The sequence below is a fragment of the Prinia subflava genome, chromosome 2 (assembly GCF_021018805.1).
Source record: "Prinia subflava isolate CZ2003 ecotype Zambia chromosome 2, Cam_Psub_1.2, whole genome shotgun sequence".
NCBI lineage: Eukaryota > Metazoa > Chordata > Aves > Passeriformes > Cisticolidae > Prinia > Prinia subflava.
The window spans coordinates 65405579-65426711 of record NC_086248.1 but is presented as its reverse complement, the minus strand read 5'-3'; the positions used below and the strand labels follow the sequence as shown (position 1 = coordinate 65426711).

The window sequence follows — 21133 nt, the reverse complement described above, 5'->3', positions numbered from 1 at the left end:
GAAAAGATGGAGAGAAAGTCAAATAACATACCCACATCAGTGTGCGCATGGAAGAAGCAGAGCAGAAAAGTGGGATGTGAAAAATGACCAATGGCAAGAAATGGACACAATAAGTTAGTTATTCTCCACTAATGATGTAAAACATCTAGATTTTTATTCAGGTACTGTCTTCTGGATGATAGGCTCCCATCTTATCCTAAGACTGCTGTAATTAGTAGCTATTGGTAGTACTCCCCTCTATTCACTGTCTTATCAAAGTACTTCAATTCTTATTTGTAAACATGTGGTTGCCCTTCCTTCAAATTTCTTTCTTTGAAGTGGAAAGGACTATCATTCTGTAAACCTCCCAATTTATGTTCCTCCTAACCCATTATTTCTCTTTCTCCTGGCTTTTTCATGGTCTTTGATTCTCCATTGTCCTCTATGTGCCAAAACATGGATGGAAAAAGTTGATTATGCCTGCTCAGGCCCCAGTGAGGATTAATTTTAGTAAGAGTTAATCCACTTTCAATTTTGCAATACTTTGGAAGAAAGTCCAAATAGTCCCCTATTATCACATGGAAGATCCCATATTCAGAATCACAAGGGCAACACACTGGAGAATGCAGGAGAAAAGGGAAAACTTCTTTTGCTTTTGCCACATAGGGGGATACAACTGTGAAACTCCATCATTGCTCTTAGCCCAATGCTTAAGGGATCTGCCTCACAGTAGACTCCCAGTGCACAAAAAACAAATCAAGGGTCAAAGAAAAGAAAAACAAAACAAAAAAACCCACCCCAAAACCCTAAAGAAATACACTATAAACAGAAAATATCTTCTTGCTTTATCAACTTTTTTTTGGAGGCACTACCACAGATACCATATTTTGCAAATATTTATGTGCATCTATCTGTTAGACGGAACTGATAATTTATTGTATGAGGTCAATGTATTTTGTTCACATGCAACTGCTCGCAGGATTAATGCCCTAAATTAAAAGAAAGTTTTTTGAGGAAAGAATTTATCCTATGAATAACTCAAGGTGAAAGCTTCAAAGTTTGAAAGACAGAAAGGAGAAGAAATAACTAGATTGGCATTTAGATGTGAACTTAACCCGAGCCAGACTATTAAAACATTGCCACTTCCCTTAATTCCTTTTAAGTATTAAGATGAAACTGCAGCCTGTTTCCACTTTGGTGTGGTAATTTCAAAATTCCATTTCCATTCTGAATCTTCTCTGACTTCTTTGTTTCTCTCCCTCTTTATCTTTCTTTCTGCAGAATTCAAGTTTTCATTTGATGTTTGGATTTCATTTTAAACCTTGCCTCTATAACAAAAAAACCTACTTCTTCCTTTAACTCCGACCAAATAAAATCTAAGTGATCATGTGATGACAACTGCAGAGCATGTGTCTCTAAAGAAGGTATAAAAATGTGCCACTCAGTAAGGCTGCAGATGGCAATACTGAAAAGGACCCAAACCCACAGTTGACTCTCTTTGAAGTTGCTACTAGAACAGCCCCAAGTCAGACTGGAGTGACATGCCCTGGGTAAAAGAAAGTATATGACAAAGATTGGAACAGAATCCAACTTATGAGCCCAACTCCAAGATCAACCAGCTATTAAACTTTCACCTTTTCTTTCTCTCTTATGGACTGCAAGGATATGTTAAAAGCGCTTACAGCATTAGGCATAATTGTCCTTTGGAAACTATCACTACTTTACAAAAGGCAAAAAAACTCCAAGCCAAACCAACATCATTCCCATGATATGTCTTTACTAAATGATGACTTCAGAGGGCCTCTAATTCACTCTGCAACCCTCTAAGCTATTAACAGATTAATTTCTACTCAAACTTTAGATTTTGTTTGTCTGTATTGGCAATATACCAGCAAAGACTGCAACACAGGCAAAGTATTTCCCTTTTTATAGGGCCCAAACATTTCTGTTGACAATAAAAACACAACTAATGAAGATAAAATCACAACTAATGAAAGAAAACTCCATGGCCAAATTAAAGTAGAAGCAGTGATGCATTTTAAAATATACAAAATGTTACTGTATTGAATTTTCAGTATTAAAAATGCTGAGGTAATAATACAAGGATCTAAAACAGGGAAATTATTTTGTAAGGAAAATAAGTATGTTTTAAGTAAGTATTAAATAAGTATTTAATAAGTATTAAAAATTTTATTATCAAGAAACCTTAATGAAATTTTTCTTACAAATATGACAAAAAACTCAACTTAGTCTCTCAAGAATCAACAGCATTCTGTACCAAATCATAGCTCCATAGATGGTTTAAAGGCAGGACTCATCAACGTTCTACTACAAAGCTTTTTGAACCCACTATACACAGCAAAATGCTACATTACACTCCAATTATTTTTATATTTATTAGGAAACAGAAGCCCACTGAATTTTCATAAACATCTGACCATATATCAGGGATGGCAAGTTATGCCATACAAACCACATATGGCTTGCAAGAAATGGACATACAAGTACAATGCTGATGCTGTGCAACAAGCCTGGTAGCATCTTGTGTTGGCACACAGAGTGCTACATCCTTTTAATCCCCAGGGACAAGCCATATGTTGTGGCTTTCAATCCACATGTTTATCTTAAAAGGAACCAGTGGGGTTGAAGTTGACTCTTCATAAATGAAAATCAGCTTGAAAAATTGCATTTCCCCTAGCAAAAGTTGCTCCAGGCTATTTTGCCAGAACAGTTTTGTACTTCTTGCATCCAATACAGATCATGTCTGTGAGTGAAAGAGGTGCAGAGAATTCCAAGTCCCATGAAAATGATTGCCCATTGCCTTCCCTGACAATGTTCAAGTCAGCTAAGACACAGTTACAGAAATGCTGCACTTGCCTCTTTCAAAGGTCAGGAAGAAATGTCTGCTCATCAAAGCACCTGCAGAAAAATCTTCCAGCTGGAACAGCTGGAAGAAAAATGTCAGTGCCAACCAAAGGACATAACTGCATGTCACAGACAACAGCCAGAACATTGTTCTTTGAGGTCTCACAGCACATAGCAAAGGAATGGATTTTTTTTTTTTTAATTGCAGATTGCTTAGTTTATCTTGAACCAGGTACATTTTACCTGCAGCTGCCAACTGCCTCTGGGAACATTGCTGTGGCAGATATTCCTTTTAGCTTCTGCTTTACTTGGAGCTTTTCACTTTCTGATGAGTCTTAAGGAAGGAGTAAGAATTAGAGCAAGATAGAGATGTATGAAAGTGGCCATTGTGACAAAGAAACTGGACTTTTATTTGTCTCAGCCTTAAAATGCTGGGGGGTAGCTGGGAAAAAGATATATTTGTGTAAAACGATGGCTAAAAAAATCTCATCCAGGAAGTCTCTTCTCTGATGTCAGAGAACAGTCATGCCTTTAGAAAGGCTCATCCCATCTGCAGTTTCAGAGGCCTTCCTGCAGTAGCAGTTGCTCTTAAGCAATCCATTTGCAATGAATTCACATTCAGAAGTAGCAGAACACATTGAAAACTCTTAGATGGAATTGCCATTATCTTAAATCCACCGTGGCCAGAAGTGTATAAAGTGGACATTAGATCTCTCTCAAGTGTCCTACACAGACAACACCATTTCACTACAGCCACTGCGACCACAGTGTAAGATCAAAGCAGTTTACAAAGCAGTTTGCTGTTGATACAACAGAAATTAATTTACTACTTAAACCCTCAGATATTTCATGAAGAAAAAACAGAACTTTTTTTGGGAAAACCCATCTTTGGGATATTTTTCACTTCTAATTTTCAAAGGCTTGTATTACCAAGAGCCCTGTACCAACACACCAAGTTTCTATAAAGTTGACTTGCACTTAAGCTTCTTGGATAGTACCATAAGAGGTGACATATGGTGTAGTTAAAGATTCATTTTATCACAAGAATGATGATACACTTACAGGAAGGCTGAGAACGCCTTCAACAACCTCTGTGGCTCCATTGCATGGCACAGACTCAACATCTGAGGGGCACCACAAATGTGTTAATACTAATTCCAGCAGTCACATAATTACGATGGAACAAAGCCAAAGCAGCGCTGCCTACTGCAATGTAATGTGACTCTGCTTGTGCATAGGAAGGGAGTGCCGTGCAAGCTTCTGCAAATGCCATCTGGCTTCTGCATTACGACCACAGTAACAGCACTCATAATTCTCTCTGCAGAACATATATTAATGAATCCAGAGAGCTGAAAGTAGCTTACAAGCCAGAATCACTGTCATAACGCTGTTTCTCCTGGCAGCAAATACCTCAGGAAGGACAGGATGGGTGTGTGGGGAATCATAAGAGGGACAGATGAAGCAGAAGAGGAGGGGATCTTGTTAAAAAAGAAAAGAAAAATAACTTGCTAAGTAAGTAACGACTAAAGTTTCAAAATTTGTGATCAAAGTCCACCAAATAAAACGTTAACCTTCTCCAGCACCAAAGTATCCTTTTATGTTGCACTACAAATTTCAGCACAGTAGACAACAAAATTTCACAGCAAGCTTCAAGTTAAAAAAACACAGCAGAGCTGTGAGACCTCTAAGTTTTGGTTTTGGTGAGAAGTGCTATGATCAGTTTCTTTAAGATAAACACTAGAATATTCAAAGTCACGGGGGAGGGCCTGGAGCTTGCAAATACCAGGGCTTGTATGATTCATAAAATATTAGAAACACTGGTTAAAAACTTTTCTCTTAATGAAGTCATGAAGCATCTCAGAGTCCTTATGCACGTGTCCTTATCTTTACAGGCTACCACAGCAGCAGCTACAAGGAAAGAGTGAAGCCCAGATGACAGACTGGGGCCAAGAGAGAAGCCAGTGACCCACAGAGTGAAGAAATCAGATCACAAATGCTTTTACTGTTACTCTTGGCTACTTTTGGAATCAAGCTTTAAAAACTGCTTTCCTACCATGGAACCGCATTTTAAGGTGTTTTATCTTAATTTGTAAAAAAACTACTTCGTATTTTGTTACATACTGTGGTCTTACAGGATACAGGAAGTTTGTATGGTGAAAAAAAGACAAAGCAAATCTAACAGTGGTTACAAACATGCAAAAGAGGTTTCACTAGAAGTGCTGACAAATAGATGAAAACAATCTGTTCTTTAACATTCTCATGTCTCTTGCTCATAAGCACAAATACTGCAAAGCCAAATCTCCTGCCTCTAAGCATTACTGCTACCAAACAACCTGATAAGAGAAAGAGTAACTAGCTGGAATAAAAGAAGAACTGATGGAACAGTGGGAAAATTGCATATTCATTGGAAATAATCCTACTTATAAATGCTATCATGAGAGCTTCCAGTTCAACTAAAATAACACTCAACTACATTTAACAGTAAACCCCAGAGCACTTGCTTTATGTCAATAGTGGAACAAGGTCACAGGCAACCTGTAATGTCCCCTTATACCCTTTGTTTAGCAAAGACCAAACTGTTCTTCATTTCCTTTGGAATTTAAAATTAATTAATTAAATAAAAAAATAAAAATGCCCACAATCAGAGGACATGCTCTAAAGCTAATTTTGTAGAACCTGAAATGAGGAAGATAAGCAACATTAGATTTCCATAAACAGAGTGCACGTAAGAACATAAACAGCAACACAGAAAACCTAAGTTAAATATCAACCTGCCTATTTATTTACTGTGTAATTTTCCAAGACATACACAGCCTTTTTCAAAGGCATGTGTGCAAGTGCCTATCATACCTTTTCAAATTTTGCCAGCAACTCGCGTAAGCTGAAGTTCAGGCCAATCATCATTAAGCGTCTCCCGAAGCCTACATTTTCCTGGTGCGTCCTCCAAGCCAAGTCTATAGCCTTCAAAAAAAGTTTCTCTCCTTTTCCACCTACAGAGTGTCAAACTGCTCCAAGCGCTCCAGTGTGTGTCCTCCTCCTGGGCTGTGCTCCCCTGGGAACAGTTCACACAGTGCCATCGTCACAGTCTCCGTGTCCCTGCTCCTTCCCATGGGCTGGGCACCCAGGGGTGAGCTGCTGGCACTGGGTGCTGCTCCTCGCAGGGCTGACCTGGCCTCATGGCACTGTGGGGATCTCCTTGGCTCCACACTTCCCCAGGACTGCCTCCAGCTCACTTCAGCAATGGCCTGCAGGATCTAAGTGCTTCTTGCAGGCCTCAAGCTCAGTGGTTGGTCTCAGTGATCCCAAGTGAGAGAAGCTATAACATGCTGGTGTACAACAGGTGGAGAGGAGGAACACGTCCTTCCACGTTGCTCCATTCAAGGGGAAAAAGAAAATTCCCAGAGAAATTTCTGTCTATAGAAAGCATCAAAAACCAACTTCTCAGCCAAGTTAAAATGGGATGAGGTACACTTCATCCTAGGAAACACGGTGGTGTGACCAGATGGGAGGCCATCTCTCCTCTGCCTTCCTCAGAGCCAGCACCATGGGCTGGTGCTGCTATGGTAGTAATCAGGCACCTCCAGCACTCTTCACTTTGCACAGGAGATGCACCACAGAAATGCCACGGCCCACGAGAAGTCATCTAAAAAGTAACTTCCTTTGTGCAAGCAAAAAAACCCATCCAGCAAAGGATCCTGCTGCAACCTCCAAAGCCTTCGCTGGGGATCTCCTGCTTTGGTGCCGCCTGCTCTGACAGCCGTGTGGTAATCTATCCCCAGCATTTGTTTATTATTGTAATCAGCATCCTCCCTTCCAGCAGCCCTGGTGCTGCTCTGAAGCCAAGCACACTCCCCCTTCCTGGAGGCCTCCCTGCTGGAAAACCACCACCACCACCACCCCTGAGGCTGCAGAAACCCCGACCAAAACCCCTCACTCGCCGCTTTTCCTGCCCCTCGAAGGGAGAAGCGGCTGTTGGGTCCCCGAGCAAGCTTTGGAGCTGTAAAGCAGGCGGTGCTGCACAGAGCCACGGCGGGCTGGGGCTGCTCAGGAGGGCACGCTCCGCCAGCCAGATTGTTTTCCATATGAGCCTTTGCTCGCCCGCGGGAAACCTGACACCCCATGGGTGGCTGTGAGGAAATCATTCCATTTCCAGCCATTCCCACTGGAAAGCCCGTGTGCATGTGAAGGCCTATTTAAGCTGCTATTAATGCCTTCCGCACAAACACGCATTACTCAACCACCAAAACCAGATTCAGTAATAGCTGCCAGCAAGTCAGCAAATGTATAATTAAAACCAAACCAGCAACCCATCACTTGCAAAACCCATTACAACTAATTCTCCTATGAACACACTGGGTATCACATGTTGCTTTTACTTTTGTGTTATTGCATCCAACCATCATATGAAGTACCAGTGAATTCACCAGTAGCAAAACTGTCTCTAAAATTATTCTGAGCTAGTGGATTATACTGGTATATCTGGTATGGACCAGGATTTTCAAAATAACTCTGAAGGGGGCAAAAAATATTGGCATTAGCAGGATTTTTACTTGGTTTATTTGTACTTTGCCTCCTGTCTGGATGTTTTATGTGGGCATATTACACAAACTGCAGAAGTGCTTGCAAAATAAACTCTGGAAAGTTTTCCAAAGGTGACAGAACCAAACCAGCTTTATAGCCCATATAACAGATCAGTTTAAACAGTCTGGATTTATTCCACTGCTTCTGCAAGCAAAAAGCCTATTTATCATATTCACATACTATTCGCTTCCAAATTAACTACTTACAGAAGGAAAAATTACACATTAGAGCAAAAAAGCAAAACCAATCTGGAAGAGATATAACTAGAATCACTATTTGAAAACCTTTCTTCTCCTCAAGACAAAGTTTGGATCCTATTCCCTGCACACTAAGGCTTTCTGCTGCTCGTGGAGAAAAACCCCTTGCAAACTGGAAATGAACAGACTTTAGATCCACTTCAGAGATGTTAGTGCATATAAATAAAAATGGGTGTCAGGTTGGATTATAATGAAGCTTCATAACTCCAGGACTGAATCCAAATACATAACATTAATTTTATGTTTGATCTCAGGCTTCATACTTAGATAACTTGTTTTCCAATTTTCATTTATCATTATAAAGTCATACACTCTAGATCTTTCAGCACTATTAGATGCGAATGAAATACCCACTAAGGTGACTAGGTACATTTGGCATAATTCTATAAAAGGTTATCAAATATTTACATATATACACAATGTTGGACCAAGGCTTCCACTGAAACAGCTTTGAAAATTATACTGAATAATGACTTTTTCAGTTGCTTTCTCACATGTACGCACACTGCAATATTTGAGAAATTCTGAATATGTAAAGACAAAGTAACTGAAATAAGCTTTGACACCTATTTAATATACCCTCTGCACAGCCAGCAGTTCTGTAAATATGACAATGTTAGATCGTAACCAAAAGTGCAACATACATTTTAAGACAGCTTTACATTACTTATTGCTACTAAAGTTTAAGTTTTCTTGATCAGCTTCATCATAATTTTCTTTAAAAACTGCTCTGCATACACTATTGGCAATGAAAATGCAAATTTTATACTGGAAATTACAGTTATTACACAGATGAAATATCTGAATTCTAGAGGCCAAAGAAATTCACATTCTGAGACTTTAAGCTCTCATGGAAATACATAATCTACAGCTAAAAACAAGCACACCACCAACTGTAACAAAGCATCCTTCCAAAGCATTCTTGTAGATACCAAGACCCACAACTGGGAATTTAAGACACCAGAAACAAGGTATGGCTGCAGAAGATTAGGTACAGTGAAGCTTTTTGTTACTTTTGTCATTAGAGTAGTTTGGTGCATTTTCTCATGTGTCGTAAATAAGAACATAAAACTGGATAAAAATAAAACAATCTGTAAACAGCATTTTATAGTCATCGATAATCTTAGTAATGGCAAAATTCAAGGGCCATCAAAAGCAAAGCACTTCTGTCAATGGTAGGAAAAGGATAGTCAGCACCACAGCCCGTGACACAACTATGATCACATCTGCTAGAAACTGTTTTTAAGGGTGGGTTCTGCAGAGCACACCCCACAAATCCAGGCCTAAGAGCCTCATCATTTAGCAAGGCACAAAGCAGAGATTATAAAACTAATAGCAAAACTTTACATCAAAAACCTTATTACGTCAAAGAATTAACTAAACCCCCCTACTTTTATCAAGTATAAATCCAGAAGCAACTGAATGTTAAGATACTGCAAATGAACCAGCAAAATCAATGAAACCAAAACTAGCTAAGGAGAAAAAATGTTATGCCATTTCCACTTGAAATAAAAATACCTGATCAATTTAGAGATGATTCTATACACACCTCTAAAGTTCAATTTCAGGAAAGATAAAAGTCTCTTAGACATTACTGTGTGAAACAACATTAAATATGTATACAATAAAGAATTTGCTTCACACTTGAGATGATGAGCAAAATACACAAGAAAACTCTGATGCTGAACACAATTTGAATTTGGAGTGGAAACTAAAGAAAGGGGAAACGTTTTTTTTTCTTTTCCTACAAGAAAAATGGAAAAAATAAAGAGCAGCAAGAACCTTAAGAGTAAATAAATGAGGTTGTTTATACTAGGAGCATAGATACATCTTATGTGACTCACAACAGCAAGTAATGACAACAGAAAGATAAAAAGAATAGTGTTGCCTTGTGTGACTCAGAAGTAAAGGGCACAGAGGTCAATAGGTGGTTACAGCAAGTCAAGACATCCTGTTTTCACTCAAGACATGCAGTTTCAGGCAGGAACACAAAAGACCCAGCTATTCAAAAGCACTCTGCTATATTCACCTGCCTTGAAAAAATACCTGATGTCAATCTGATCAGACCAGGACGGGGAGATGCCCTCTCCCTTCCTACAGCAGGTCAGCATTTACAATAGAGAGTTAACACACTGCTCCGGCAAGGTCAGTCCTACACTGAGGCTTATTATCAACTGAACCCAACATAAAGGTTTCAATTAAGCAGAGCCTCACTGATAACCTCTGCCCAAAGTCAAATCACTCAAGCAACATAGTACTCCAAGGACTAGCAATTCATCAGGACAAGTGGACAGATCAAATTCTAACAAGAAAGAGCTACAAAAGGCAAGATAAGACAAAAGTAACATAAATATGATTGCCAAAATTACCAGTTAGGTATCTATTACAGGGGTGATTGCAATGCAGACCATGAATTATTTGCAAGTTCCTAGAGCTTAGAGCAAGGCACTGCAACCATTGCATTTGCCTTTTTTTTTTTTTTTTTTTTTCCCTCTCTCTATGAGTAAAGGTATTGTTTTGCCTTGGAATATATTTTTACAAGGATCAACCAGTCACATTCAGTGGTTTACCTTGTACAGTATCTGCCACATTCAATGACAGAGTTCTGCATTAGGTAAGCAGAGATACATGGTGACTTTCCTGAAACAAATGAGACAATGAGGCAAGACTTTAAACCTCAAGAATAAAATTCGGTAGAATTCCACATGTACTCTTGATGGCAAGCAGTACTGTACTGTCATGAAAGATTTGTGGAGGACTGGGTATTTTGGTGGTGGGCTTCTATGCTCTCTTAACTTGTTTTGACAACACATGGCTTTCAGCTTTATGAACCAATCATGATTTTATAACAGTTTAGACTTACATATGCTACATGTTGTGTTCTTTGAACTTCCCAAAAGAACCCAGCCCTAAAAGCACAATATTTTAAATATACTCAAAAAAAGAAGGAAGCACCTTATCCTTGGAGTATACCAAAAAGAAATTAAATGTCAAAGGTATGGTGGAAAAGTACCACCATGTCATCTATTTCACACATAGGGCATTATAAACTTTACTGAACCAAGAAAGATCGAGATTTAAATTCAATTTATGGGACTGACCAGACCATGAATATTTTAATCCTGACCCTAAATGACAGAATTAGGGAGTCAGCAGAGAGTACAGATGAAATCTGGCTTTTATGCCAAGCAGGAATTTCATCATCGGGTGTTACTTTCTAGTTTGTACTGGTGACTAAATAAAATGTTCCTATTCATCTGCTGTCCATAAAGACTTCACTGGGGAAGCCTCCTTCTAAAACTGTAAGTTGCCTTTCCTCCTGGTTTCCTTTCTTCAGGTATGATATAATATTGCTTGCTTGCAATAATCACACTGGAAATCAGAAAGCGTCAGGGCACCTTGTGGTCTGTCTTAAGTAGCCTTCTTTGTGCTGTTCTCTTTGCACAAAAATGAAACAAAAACATGATCTTAGATGTACTCATTCACATTTTTATTTAAAAGGGTAAAACTAAAAGAGGGCGACTGCCTAATGGTGATATAACGTGACAGACTGCCAAAGCAACACATCCAAAAAGAGATTCTAAACCCTGCATTAACCCACACCCAGAGTAAATAGCCAGTTTCTCAAGTTTAAGAAATGGGACTTCCAGTATTTTGGCCCAGCCTGAAAAATGTTTGCCTTAAAATTTTTCTTGATTGTAATGAAAATAGTTTTATAGCTTTCTGACAGTTTATTTCAATAAAAGCTTCATTAAATCCATGCGTATTATACATCTTTAGAAGAATTTTCTATGAGAAGGGCTTATTTATATATTTATTACTTAGAAAAGGGTACCTATCTCTCAAGATACTAAAACTCATCAATGAAAAGATGATTAATTTAGTAGTTTTTAGACAAGTACTCAATCCAAGTAATAGAAAGACCACAAAAATATTTTTTCATTTGAGTTCATAATAAACAATTGATAGAACATCTTAAATTCTACAACACTAACTCAGTATCTGTGGATTAAAATCTCATTCAAATAATGTATTGCAGTTTCCTCTTATTTCAGTTCTTAGCAATAGCATTAGACTTAAGTGTCTAACATGGATTCAGAGCCATTGCAGTTATACTGTGCAATTTATCATTTTGCCACACTCCAAGGTTAAGTACCTTCCTACTCAGTCTGCCCATATTTTATGCTCTAACTTGTCTTATATTCTTAGTTAACTAAGTGGCATTATCTTGCCGGAAGGAGAAGTATTACCTGGATCTAGTTGATTTGGGGGTTTTATGGTCTTTTTGAAAGCCACTGGGAATGGGACTCCCCCTATCCAGTGAAAACTCTGTTCACAGCAATAGAAATATGCTTCAGCTGTAAGCTTCTCAACAATCATCTTTTCTGTATTTGAATATTAGCCAGGCATTTTAGGAGTTAAAAGCAATGTAATTGATATGATTTCAAGTAGGTTCTTCAAGTCACTATGAAGTGAGTATCCTTAAAACATTTACCAAGAAATGTCTCTATATCAACTTTAACACTGCAAAAGATAAGAACAGTAAGAAAACTACTCTTGGGAGTTTAGCAAGTGGCCATCTACTAGGAGGTTCTGTCAAACCCCAGAAAGTCTATTTCCTAATCAAGCAAGAAATACCAAAGTATATCACTGCAATTTACCAAAAAGGTGAAGGTTTTGTTTGTTTTCAAAGTTCACTAAAAACGATCAATGACCCTGGACTACAGGGATGTTTAAATCTTTTCATGCTGTTGAAACTGCATCAAAGCAGCAGCCCACAATGTTTCACCACAAAACAGAGCTTTTGCTGGGAGTGGAGAAAGAAGAGTATCTGTTGGGGGGGCTTACTTTAAAGGCCTTATGACTGATACCATACGACAACCTTGTCTTCATCTAAATTAATTTTCAAACCATGGAATTAAACCTTAAAAACTGGTTTTAAGATCAGAGTCTATGTGGTGAAGTGCAGAAAGGGTATTCATTCTGCTCATTAACTGTATAATGATCTTCCAACTCTGCAGTTAAATAAATTATAGGAATAAATTATATTCCTGGATCTCCATGGAACATATGAAGAGAACTGAGTTTTTAATTTTTTTTTTTTACTGAACAAGTTAGTACTTATTAAATCAATAAGTGTCACAGGTAATATAAAAAGCCCTAGAAGTCTAAGTACTGATCAAGGTCAACAAATACTCAATGCTGTTAAGAGATTAAATAATTCTATTTTTAGCCAACACAATTGGGAAGAATCATACTCACATTCATTGTCTGGAACTCAAGCACATACAAGGAACATATGAGAGATATCTGTGTGCAGAAGTGACAGTTCTGCTACTCAAATATTTTTATATGCGCATGCAATCAGAAACTAATATTACTTTAATCAGTGAGGCAAAATCAAAAAATTGTAATGCAACACTGCTAGGTAAAGAATAAAGGTAAAGTAGAAACTGCAGAGATTCTTTTAAAAACACCTTTGCTTCTGACTAAAAGAAGTTTCCAAGGCAGTTAGCACTACAGAAAGAGGGAACAAGCTTCCCCTGAAGTCCTTTGGAATTTAAGAACAGTAAATAAGACTTGGCTTACCAGAATGCATCAAGGAAGCCAGTAGTTGTGTGTTTTCTAGCCAAATTATATTAATTTCATTAACATTAAAGCTTCCAACAATCACTATCTAAGGACTTCCAAGGGAATACCGTGTGCTCTTAAGTAACAGGATGGTTGAGAGCATTTTTTCACATAATGCTGCTGATCTTTCTGGCAAGAAGTGCTCTCCACTGCAAAGCCTGAATAACTGGACTTCAGTCTTTGTCTTCACACAGATTGTTTTGGTTTCTTACCTACCTTATTTTTTTCTCTTCAATTCAGTCTGTGAAATTATTTCCATTTGCCAGAGTAAGAAACTAATGTAAAGTCTCAGTAAGAAGTACACACTTAGATGTACCAGATGTACTTCCCAAAACCACACCATGCAGCTCCTATCTTGTTTCTTTTAAGGTAGTCATACGTGATTGCTAGTAGCAAATGCGTGTTTGCTTAGTGAAGTGTCAAACTAGCAAAATAAAAAAATATCCTTTCTTGTGTACTTATGTACTGTCACCCCTTAGCACGAGGAAAGTAAAGCTCAAAAAACGGGGAACAGACGCTGTGCAGACAGGAGGCTGTTCCCACACTCATGCAGAGAGACTCAGAACTTGTTCCCAGTGCTACTGCTGTAAGCATGCTTTCCTTTCAAAATACCCCATCTGATTTATGTTATTAAGCACTGAACTGAATTTCCGCACAGATTTATAATCTTCATGCATTCTGTGTCATTTTGCTAACTGAAAGCTCTCAGAGATCTTATCACCACCCTGCTGACAAAACTAAAGAGCATTTACAATTGAAATTATGATAATATAATATTTATTCTTGAAATAAAATATAATAAAATTATCCATAACTGCAGCTTTTGCTCTGGTTTGAACAAGAAGCTTATTTAAATACAATATGCCTAAGGCTTCTCTAGCCCCACTTTATTACTTTACAGGGAACAAATTGGTTTTCCAAATTTATTTAGCCAGAGCTTTCATTGTCTAATGTTAGTCAGAAGCTCCATTTCCATTGAATTACTGAATGCTTTAATTCTCATTTAATTCTCATTTAAAGTCAAGAACTCCACCTACTTTTGAAAAGTACCCAAGTTTGTGCTGGAGGAAGGAAGTTGAAGATCTGCACACAAAAGCCTAAAATGGAGGTTAGAGTCAGCTCCACAAGGACACAACAGCACGGGATCACCTTACAGCATTTGCAACTCAATGATTCTCGGCTTTTCATTAGGTAGTAACTTCTTGAAAGGAGGCCTTAGGTTTGTTTGGGTTTTTGTGGGGTTTTTTGTTGTTGTTGTTTTTGTTTGTTTGGTGTTTTTTGGGTTTTTTTGATTCAGAAAAATATGAATAGCACTGACAAAGTCTGGTCAGCATAAAGGAAAATTTGAGGAAATTAATTTTAAAAACATCCACTGCTTTACATTCATTCATATTGAATTTTTTTAAAAAAATGTTATATTGAAAACTTGCACAAAGATTAGCAATTCCTGAGGATAAAAACGGTTTAACATTAGGCATGAGAGACAGAAAGTATACCTGGCAGTCATATTGCTGAAGAAATATAACAGTTCATTATATGTTTACTAGCACTTCATCCATGTAGGTCCATGCAGGATCAAGTTCTGCTGGCCTTTCTGCATGCCTCAAGTCCCAATGAGGGGAGAAGGAGGAGAGATACAACATAACATACACATATAATAAAACATAGCAGAACAAGAATTCCTAGTAAGCTGTGAGGATGGGAAATCCCAAGGCACATTCATGTCTGCATTGAACAAACAACTGCTAAAATGGGCTTTCTACACAGGACCAGCACAGAAGAGTAGGAGTAAGTGCCCTAAGTAAGGCATGGCAGGTGAGCACACCCATTTCAAACAGCTGTGAAGGGCAGAGGCACTGGCCCCTTGCACTCCCCCCACCTGTGGAACACAGCTGGATGAAGGCTAAGAAGTGACTAGTCCAGAACAATATGTATTCCCAGAACAATATGTATTCCCAGAACAATATGTATTCCCAGAACAATATGTATTCTCTGCTGCTACATTTTCCATTCGAGAAGTTTGTGCCTAGTCAGCCATTGAGTGACAATGTGAAAAAGGTTCAACAAGGCAAAAGGTAACTCACTAAAATATGCAAAATGAAGAAACAGCAGAAAGGAAAAAAATTTTAAAAATATATTAAGTAAAATTAAAAATAAAGATTTTTTAAAGCATACATAAAGCCTATTCAGCTAACAAGTCCCGTGCCTTTGGTATATTTAGTAAAATCAAGCTATAGAAACTTGATGGCAGAAAGGCACAAGCAAATGTGCTGCCTCTTTCTAAAACCCTTCATCACACTTTTCTTGTCTTGCAAAAACACTCTGTTAAACGTGACTTGTTCAACATATTGAGCTATATTACTATTCTAGAGCTACTTTAAGTAAAGAACAGCAGCAAAAACCCCCTCAAACTGACTGTACACTACTGCAAGATGAAACCTATGCCCTTTCACTCTTAGCCATTGTTTCCTTGAAGAGCAAACAAGGGCTAGCCCAAGATACCAACCCAGAATGGGTTCTTCAGGTCACTGGCCTTTCCCATTGGTACTGTCATTGCAGACCAACTCAAAACTATCCTGAGACTTCCAATAACCACCAAGGAATAAAAAATACCCACGTTTATGCATGCATGGTTTCCTCTTCCCTCTGTGCTTTTCATTCATACATTGTAAGAGGGCATCCAAGGAGAAAACAGATTTGTAAAAGAGCAGATTTGTTAAAAAACAACATCGGATCATCTGTCAAGGATGCCAAGTACTTGCAGCAACCCTTGAGACTGTGGAACCTTAAAGGCAGTATGCTTCTCAGCAAAGCCTAGTATTTATACAACTAAAGCTAAAGCAAACATGAGTGAAAGCTTGTCTGCAAGGAAATGAAGCCCATCAAAGAATAATATTCTATAGCTCCAAAAAGTCACTATAAATGACAAATGCTTCTTTTTACTGTGTCAGACACTTTCAAAAACAAAGAATCCTCAACTGCTATTACTGCAACTTAACACCTGCTGAAGGAATCTCTCACCTGTAACAACCTTGTGCATTGTCCTCCAGCACGTGATAAAAGCCGTATTTTCTGAACTCATATCTCCCTTGAGAAGTGAACACTGTGGTGTCTCTGGCCACCCCTCATTAAGGAACACAAATTTAAAACTGAGTGAAGTAGTTCTGAGCTCATATTGGGGTCCTACTGAAAATACAACAACATGGGGTAGTTCAAACCCTGCTACACAGAAGCAGCGAGGAGTGTGGTCAGCCACTTCTGAATGTAACTTGAAGGAATACCTAGGCCACACTGTCAGACACGATCACAAATACTCTTTCACTCAGAGCTACATTATATGCTGACAGTTGATGAACTCAGTTTTTGTGTACAACATTCATGAAATTAAATATACAACAGCAGAACACTTTTAAGACCTCCCTTTTCCCTATCATGTTTAAAATGTACACCAGACTTCTACCAAGTAGCGGAAAAGATCAGTGATGGAAATACAAAAACCAGGCATTTCTCAGAACAGGGAATCAAGAGGGACAATGAATTCAAAATGCTTAATACTTGTGTAGAGATGAAGCTTCCAGAGGACTGGAAATAACAAAAGACAAGTTAGTTTTCTCTCTATGACTGTTTACTGCCTGTCTAGAACAGCAGAGAGGAGAGCAGAATTAGCAATTCGGCCTAAGGTCTTCAGGGAAAGTGTCTCTGCCCTACTTCAACAATAGCAGTTGCTAAGGCAAATTAGGTCTCTGACAGGGATAAAATGAAGTTCCACTGTAAGCACAAAAGAGCTCCCATTGATTTTGGCCTCTTTCAGCTGATGTAAATAATCAAGTAACCATAAATTTGGCAAGAAATAATTGCTGCTTTGTCCATTAGACAGTGTACTCAAAAAGGCATTTAAAATCACCTTGAGTAGAGGGGGAAAGGAGAAAGAAAAGCTGAGCTCGGACACTTCTTCTCCTTCATTAAGTTCTATTCTGCAATGTCACCTGCAACAACACAATCATCTTTCAGTGAAAGTGTAGAAGGTGGTCTAAACAGTAGGTTTGAAATTTCATGCTCTGATAGGGTCAATGGGCTCCTAATTCTGCCAAAAAAAGAACTTATGAATTTTCATTTAACCTGCAGACCAACTCATTTGAAGCAAAGGTGTACTGTGAGCAGTGGCCCCAGTGATGCATGGCTCCCAATAAATTTTTCTCCAGGTAAACTTCCACATGGCTCCCCTTAGTCCTAACGGAAGCTCATGTCCTTGCAGCCTCAACACAAGATTTCTTTCACCTGATGTTCAACACTGGTTTTCTTTCACCTCTTGACCTCTATGCACAGGACATTTTCCAGCAGTCATCTCCACTTCAGCCAGCATTTCAATTACATTACAGTGTCCCAACAGGACTTTTCTCTATTGAGACACAGTTGTTAGATGCTAAGGCAGCAAACACCTTTCTCCCAAGCGATAGATACACCAGTCATCCGCCAAGACCAAAAGGACTTACTGGTCAATTTGAGCTGACATCCATGCCTGGGTGGTGTAGAAAGTAAATACATCTTCTCTGGACAGAGACTCTCACTATCACCACACGGAAATCATTTTGGCTTCAGAAGCTGCTATGAAATTCTTCCAGTTTTGGAAAAGTTGACAGAGCAGCCTTGCACAAAGTGTGGGTGTTACCTTCCTGTTTCATGCAAACAAGAATCAGGAAGGCATACCCCAAATAAAGGGAGTATAATGATTACCTTTGTTATTTCAGGCACTTACAGACTTGCAATCAAACTTACAACAAAATCTGTTACCTCAAGTTTTGAACAATGATAAACTAGTATTTAAATCTGCTTAAAACAGTTGCTGTAAATATAATTGGAAATTGACACTTGCGTTTCCTATGAATCTAAGCATGGTGATTATTAGCAAACCTGCATGGGTCATTGCATCATAAAGGGGCTACATTTACTAAATAAAAATCATTTCCCCCCCTCTACCACCTTATTTCTCTTTTTTTAAGTAATTTTTTTCATCATCTCAATGGAAATTTAAAATATTCTTTCCTCTTTAAGTAAATCATTTTGCTAGTGAAGAAAATGGCAAGACATATACTCCCAGCTAAAGTCAGTTTGGATTTGTGTTAATTAATATAACAGTATTAGTGAAACTTCTGAAGGGAAAGAAGGAAGAACCAGAAAAGGACCATCATTATTTCATGAAGCACATTTAGGAATGTTAGGTGACTTCAGAGAATTTTATGTCTGTTTTAGATGTTGCTTCACTATCTCTCAAAAGAACAAAAAAAAGTGGAGAAAAACTCAACTGACCTCAGAAGAGCTCAAGTAGTAATATTAAAAAAAAAGCACTTTAAGTTGTCAGGAAAAGAAACACAGTGATTATACCAGCCTTTATGTTAGAAAGCAAAAATGCCTGATAAAACTGTACAATGGCATCTGTGGATAGAAGAATTACTATTAGTTGGTACCTTTGGTAAATAAGGAGATTAGGGAAATAAGATGCTCATAAAGGCTCAGGTACCCAGTTTAGGTTTATTTGCAATGTTTTCAGTATGTCAAAGAGACTGCTGTTATGGTAGAACACTTACAAAAGAAAGCAAAATTAGTCCAAAAGATTTTTGTTATGTGAAGAACAAAGGAAGAGACCAGCAAAATCTGGCAAAAAACAATGTAATTTGGAATTTCATACATTTGCACAATGACATTCTGAAAAAAACCCCACATGAAACAACAACTTAGTACCCTGATCCCTAGAAAAAAGAAAATTTAAAGAGTTTTTAGCTATTTCCTCTTGCATTTAATTTATACTGCGATACTTTTGCAAGTATTGCATGACATTGCGTTGACTGTTAATTTGCTAGAAGTCGATACTCACTGAAGGCACATGACCCTTTTCACTGTTGCTTTCTTTTTTCCAGGACAGAAAAGATAGTTATGCTGATATGCAGCTGTTCTGCAACAATCAAAATGAAGCATCCAAACATCACACCCATGCTGCATAAACCTCAGTCAGTGTTTATCACGTTACCATCTGCTGATGTTCTGAATGCCTAGATAAGCACCTGGCCTTGTTTAAAACACCACTGAGATTTAATTTTTTAATTTTTAATGACTCTCAAAATACCCGCTTTCAAAAAGTTCCATAGGAGTAACAGCAACACCAAAAGAAAATCCTTCAAAAATGCACAAAAATTTTGTGAAATTGGTACTGCTTTCTAAATGAAAGCCCATGGAGACTGAGGTATGAACATGCTTAGAAACACCAAAAAATACCCAAACCTACCAAAAATTTACCTACACTATTCTTCATCTTTAACAGATTTACCTAAAATACAGCATGGCAGCTTTAACAGAAATGGAGGTTCTGTGTTGAAAAAGCTGTTGAAAGAAATGCAAGAAGAAAATTCTCACTTACCACTGCATTACAGGAACTGAGATACTGTAAATTAATGACTAAAAGAAAGCTACACTGAATCCCCCCAAAAACTCAAATTTGCGGTTTTAAGGTATCAAAGATGAGTACAGAACCACAAGGACTGGAAAAGCAGATCAGATCCACCATCGTTTAGAAAATAAAGCACCAAAACTCAACTGGCAGACCTTTGGCCTATAAAGAAAATCATTGTGTTGATAGCTTCTATCTCCATAGCATGAGTGACCAAACCACCTCTGCTGGGCATCGTCTGAGGGCTAACTTGACTTATTGACTTTCAGTATTTCAAACTGAAAAGCTAATTCTTGTTGACAAGTACATCAATCTAGCAAATTTCCACAGTGAATCGAAGACAGAAACCAATGACAATATTATTTGACATGTGACTAGCACAGGTTCTGAGGATTCGTTTATATGCAATATACTTGACTATGCAAAATATCAAGTAATTATTGTTATTTTAAAATAAGCAACACACTTTCAGTATATTGTAACAACATACAGATTTTGAAGAGGTTTAAAGGGATAGCTCTTACAAAGTCCTTTATATATTTCAAATGCTACCTCTCAAAAACTTATTTAAGGTTAAATTGTCACCTTGTTTATGCAAAATCCTTTCAATCATCCAAGACTTTCTCACGCTGTTTTCATTATTCATGTTTCTGCTTAAAGGTACCTTATTTTAGCTGAAATTTATTCTGCTGATAATTAACAGCCTAACCAGATTAATCTTAGCTTAACTATTTTTAAAGTGTTTTAAATTATTATACATTGTTCAATTAAACTTACTTAAAAATTACAAGTGAAAACAGTGCCGTTCCTGCAGGAGCTAAGAATTGAACTTTTAACCTTTAAAACTACTGTGTCCCTAAGAAGTATTGATACTCCTTTTGGAAAATGAAATAATTGAATATATGATGCAGAAACTGTATATGATGCAGAACTTCTAAAGAGAAGACAGTTATGGTACAGCTCTAAAGAGAGCTACTCTACTCTAAAGAGAAATAAGATATCCTTTAAGGAACACTAGCAATCAAAGAAAAGTGGCATGTGCTGACATGGAGGAGCATTAATGGATGATACAAGTGGTCACTGAAATAGATAGTTGGCATTATAAGAATCTCTCCCTGAACATCTCCTGATTATTTGCTTCTGTTTAAAAATACAAATAATTATTACCACATTTGGGGACATTTTAGTATAGCCACAATAGATCTTTACTGTTCTTATTGAAATGTTATTACACTTGCTGGAAAGATGTATTTTGAATACACAATTCTTCATTGCTGCAAGTTGCTTGATACTTTATTTCATAAACCTCAAATATAGAGGACACTCCTAATCTAAAAAGGTTACACAATTGTGACATTCAAAACTTTAAAACTGTGTT

General features: G+C 37.8%; 1 protein-coding gene across 5 annotated transcripts in view; it reads right to left on the bottom strand.

The window, feature by feature from the left end:
* UTRN (utrophin) overlaps positions 1–21133 on the bottom strand; it is a 343691-nt gene that overhangs the window by 120493 nt on the left and 202065 nt on the right. Inside the window, exon 1 of one of the 5 annotated variants that reach the window (XM_063390326.1) lies at positions 5695–6072. The exons of the other annotated variants lie outside the window; for them this stretch is intronic. Within the exon in view, the coding sequence (XP_063246396.1) occupies positions 5695–5748 (54 nt within the window). The 5' untranslated portion in view covers positions 5749–6072. Of the gene's footprint in view, positions 1–5694; positions 6073–21133 lie in introns of those variants that run through there. 5 annotated transcript variants of the gene reach the window in all.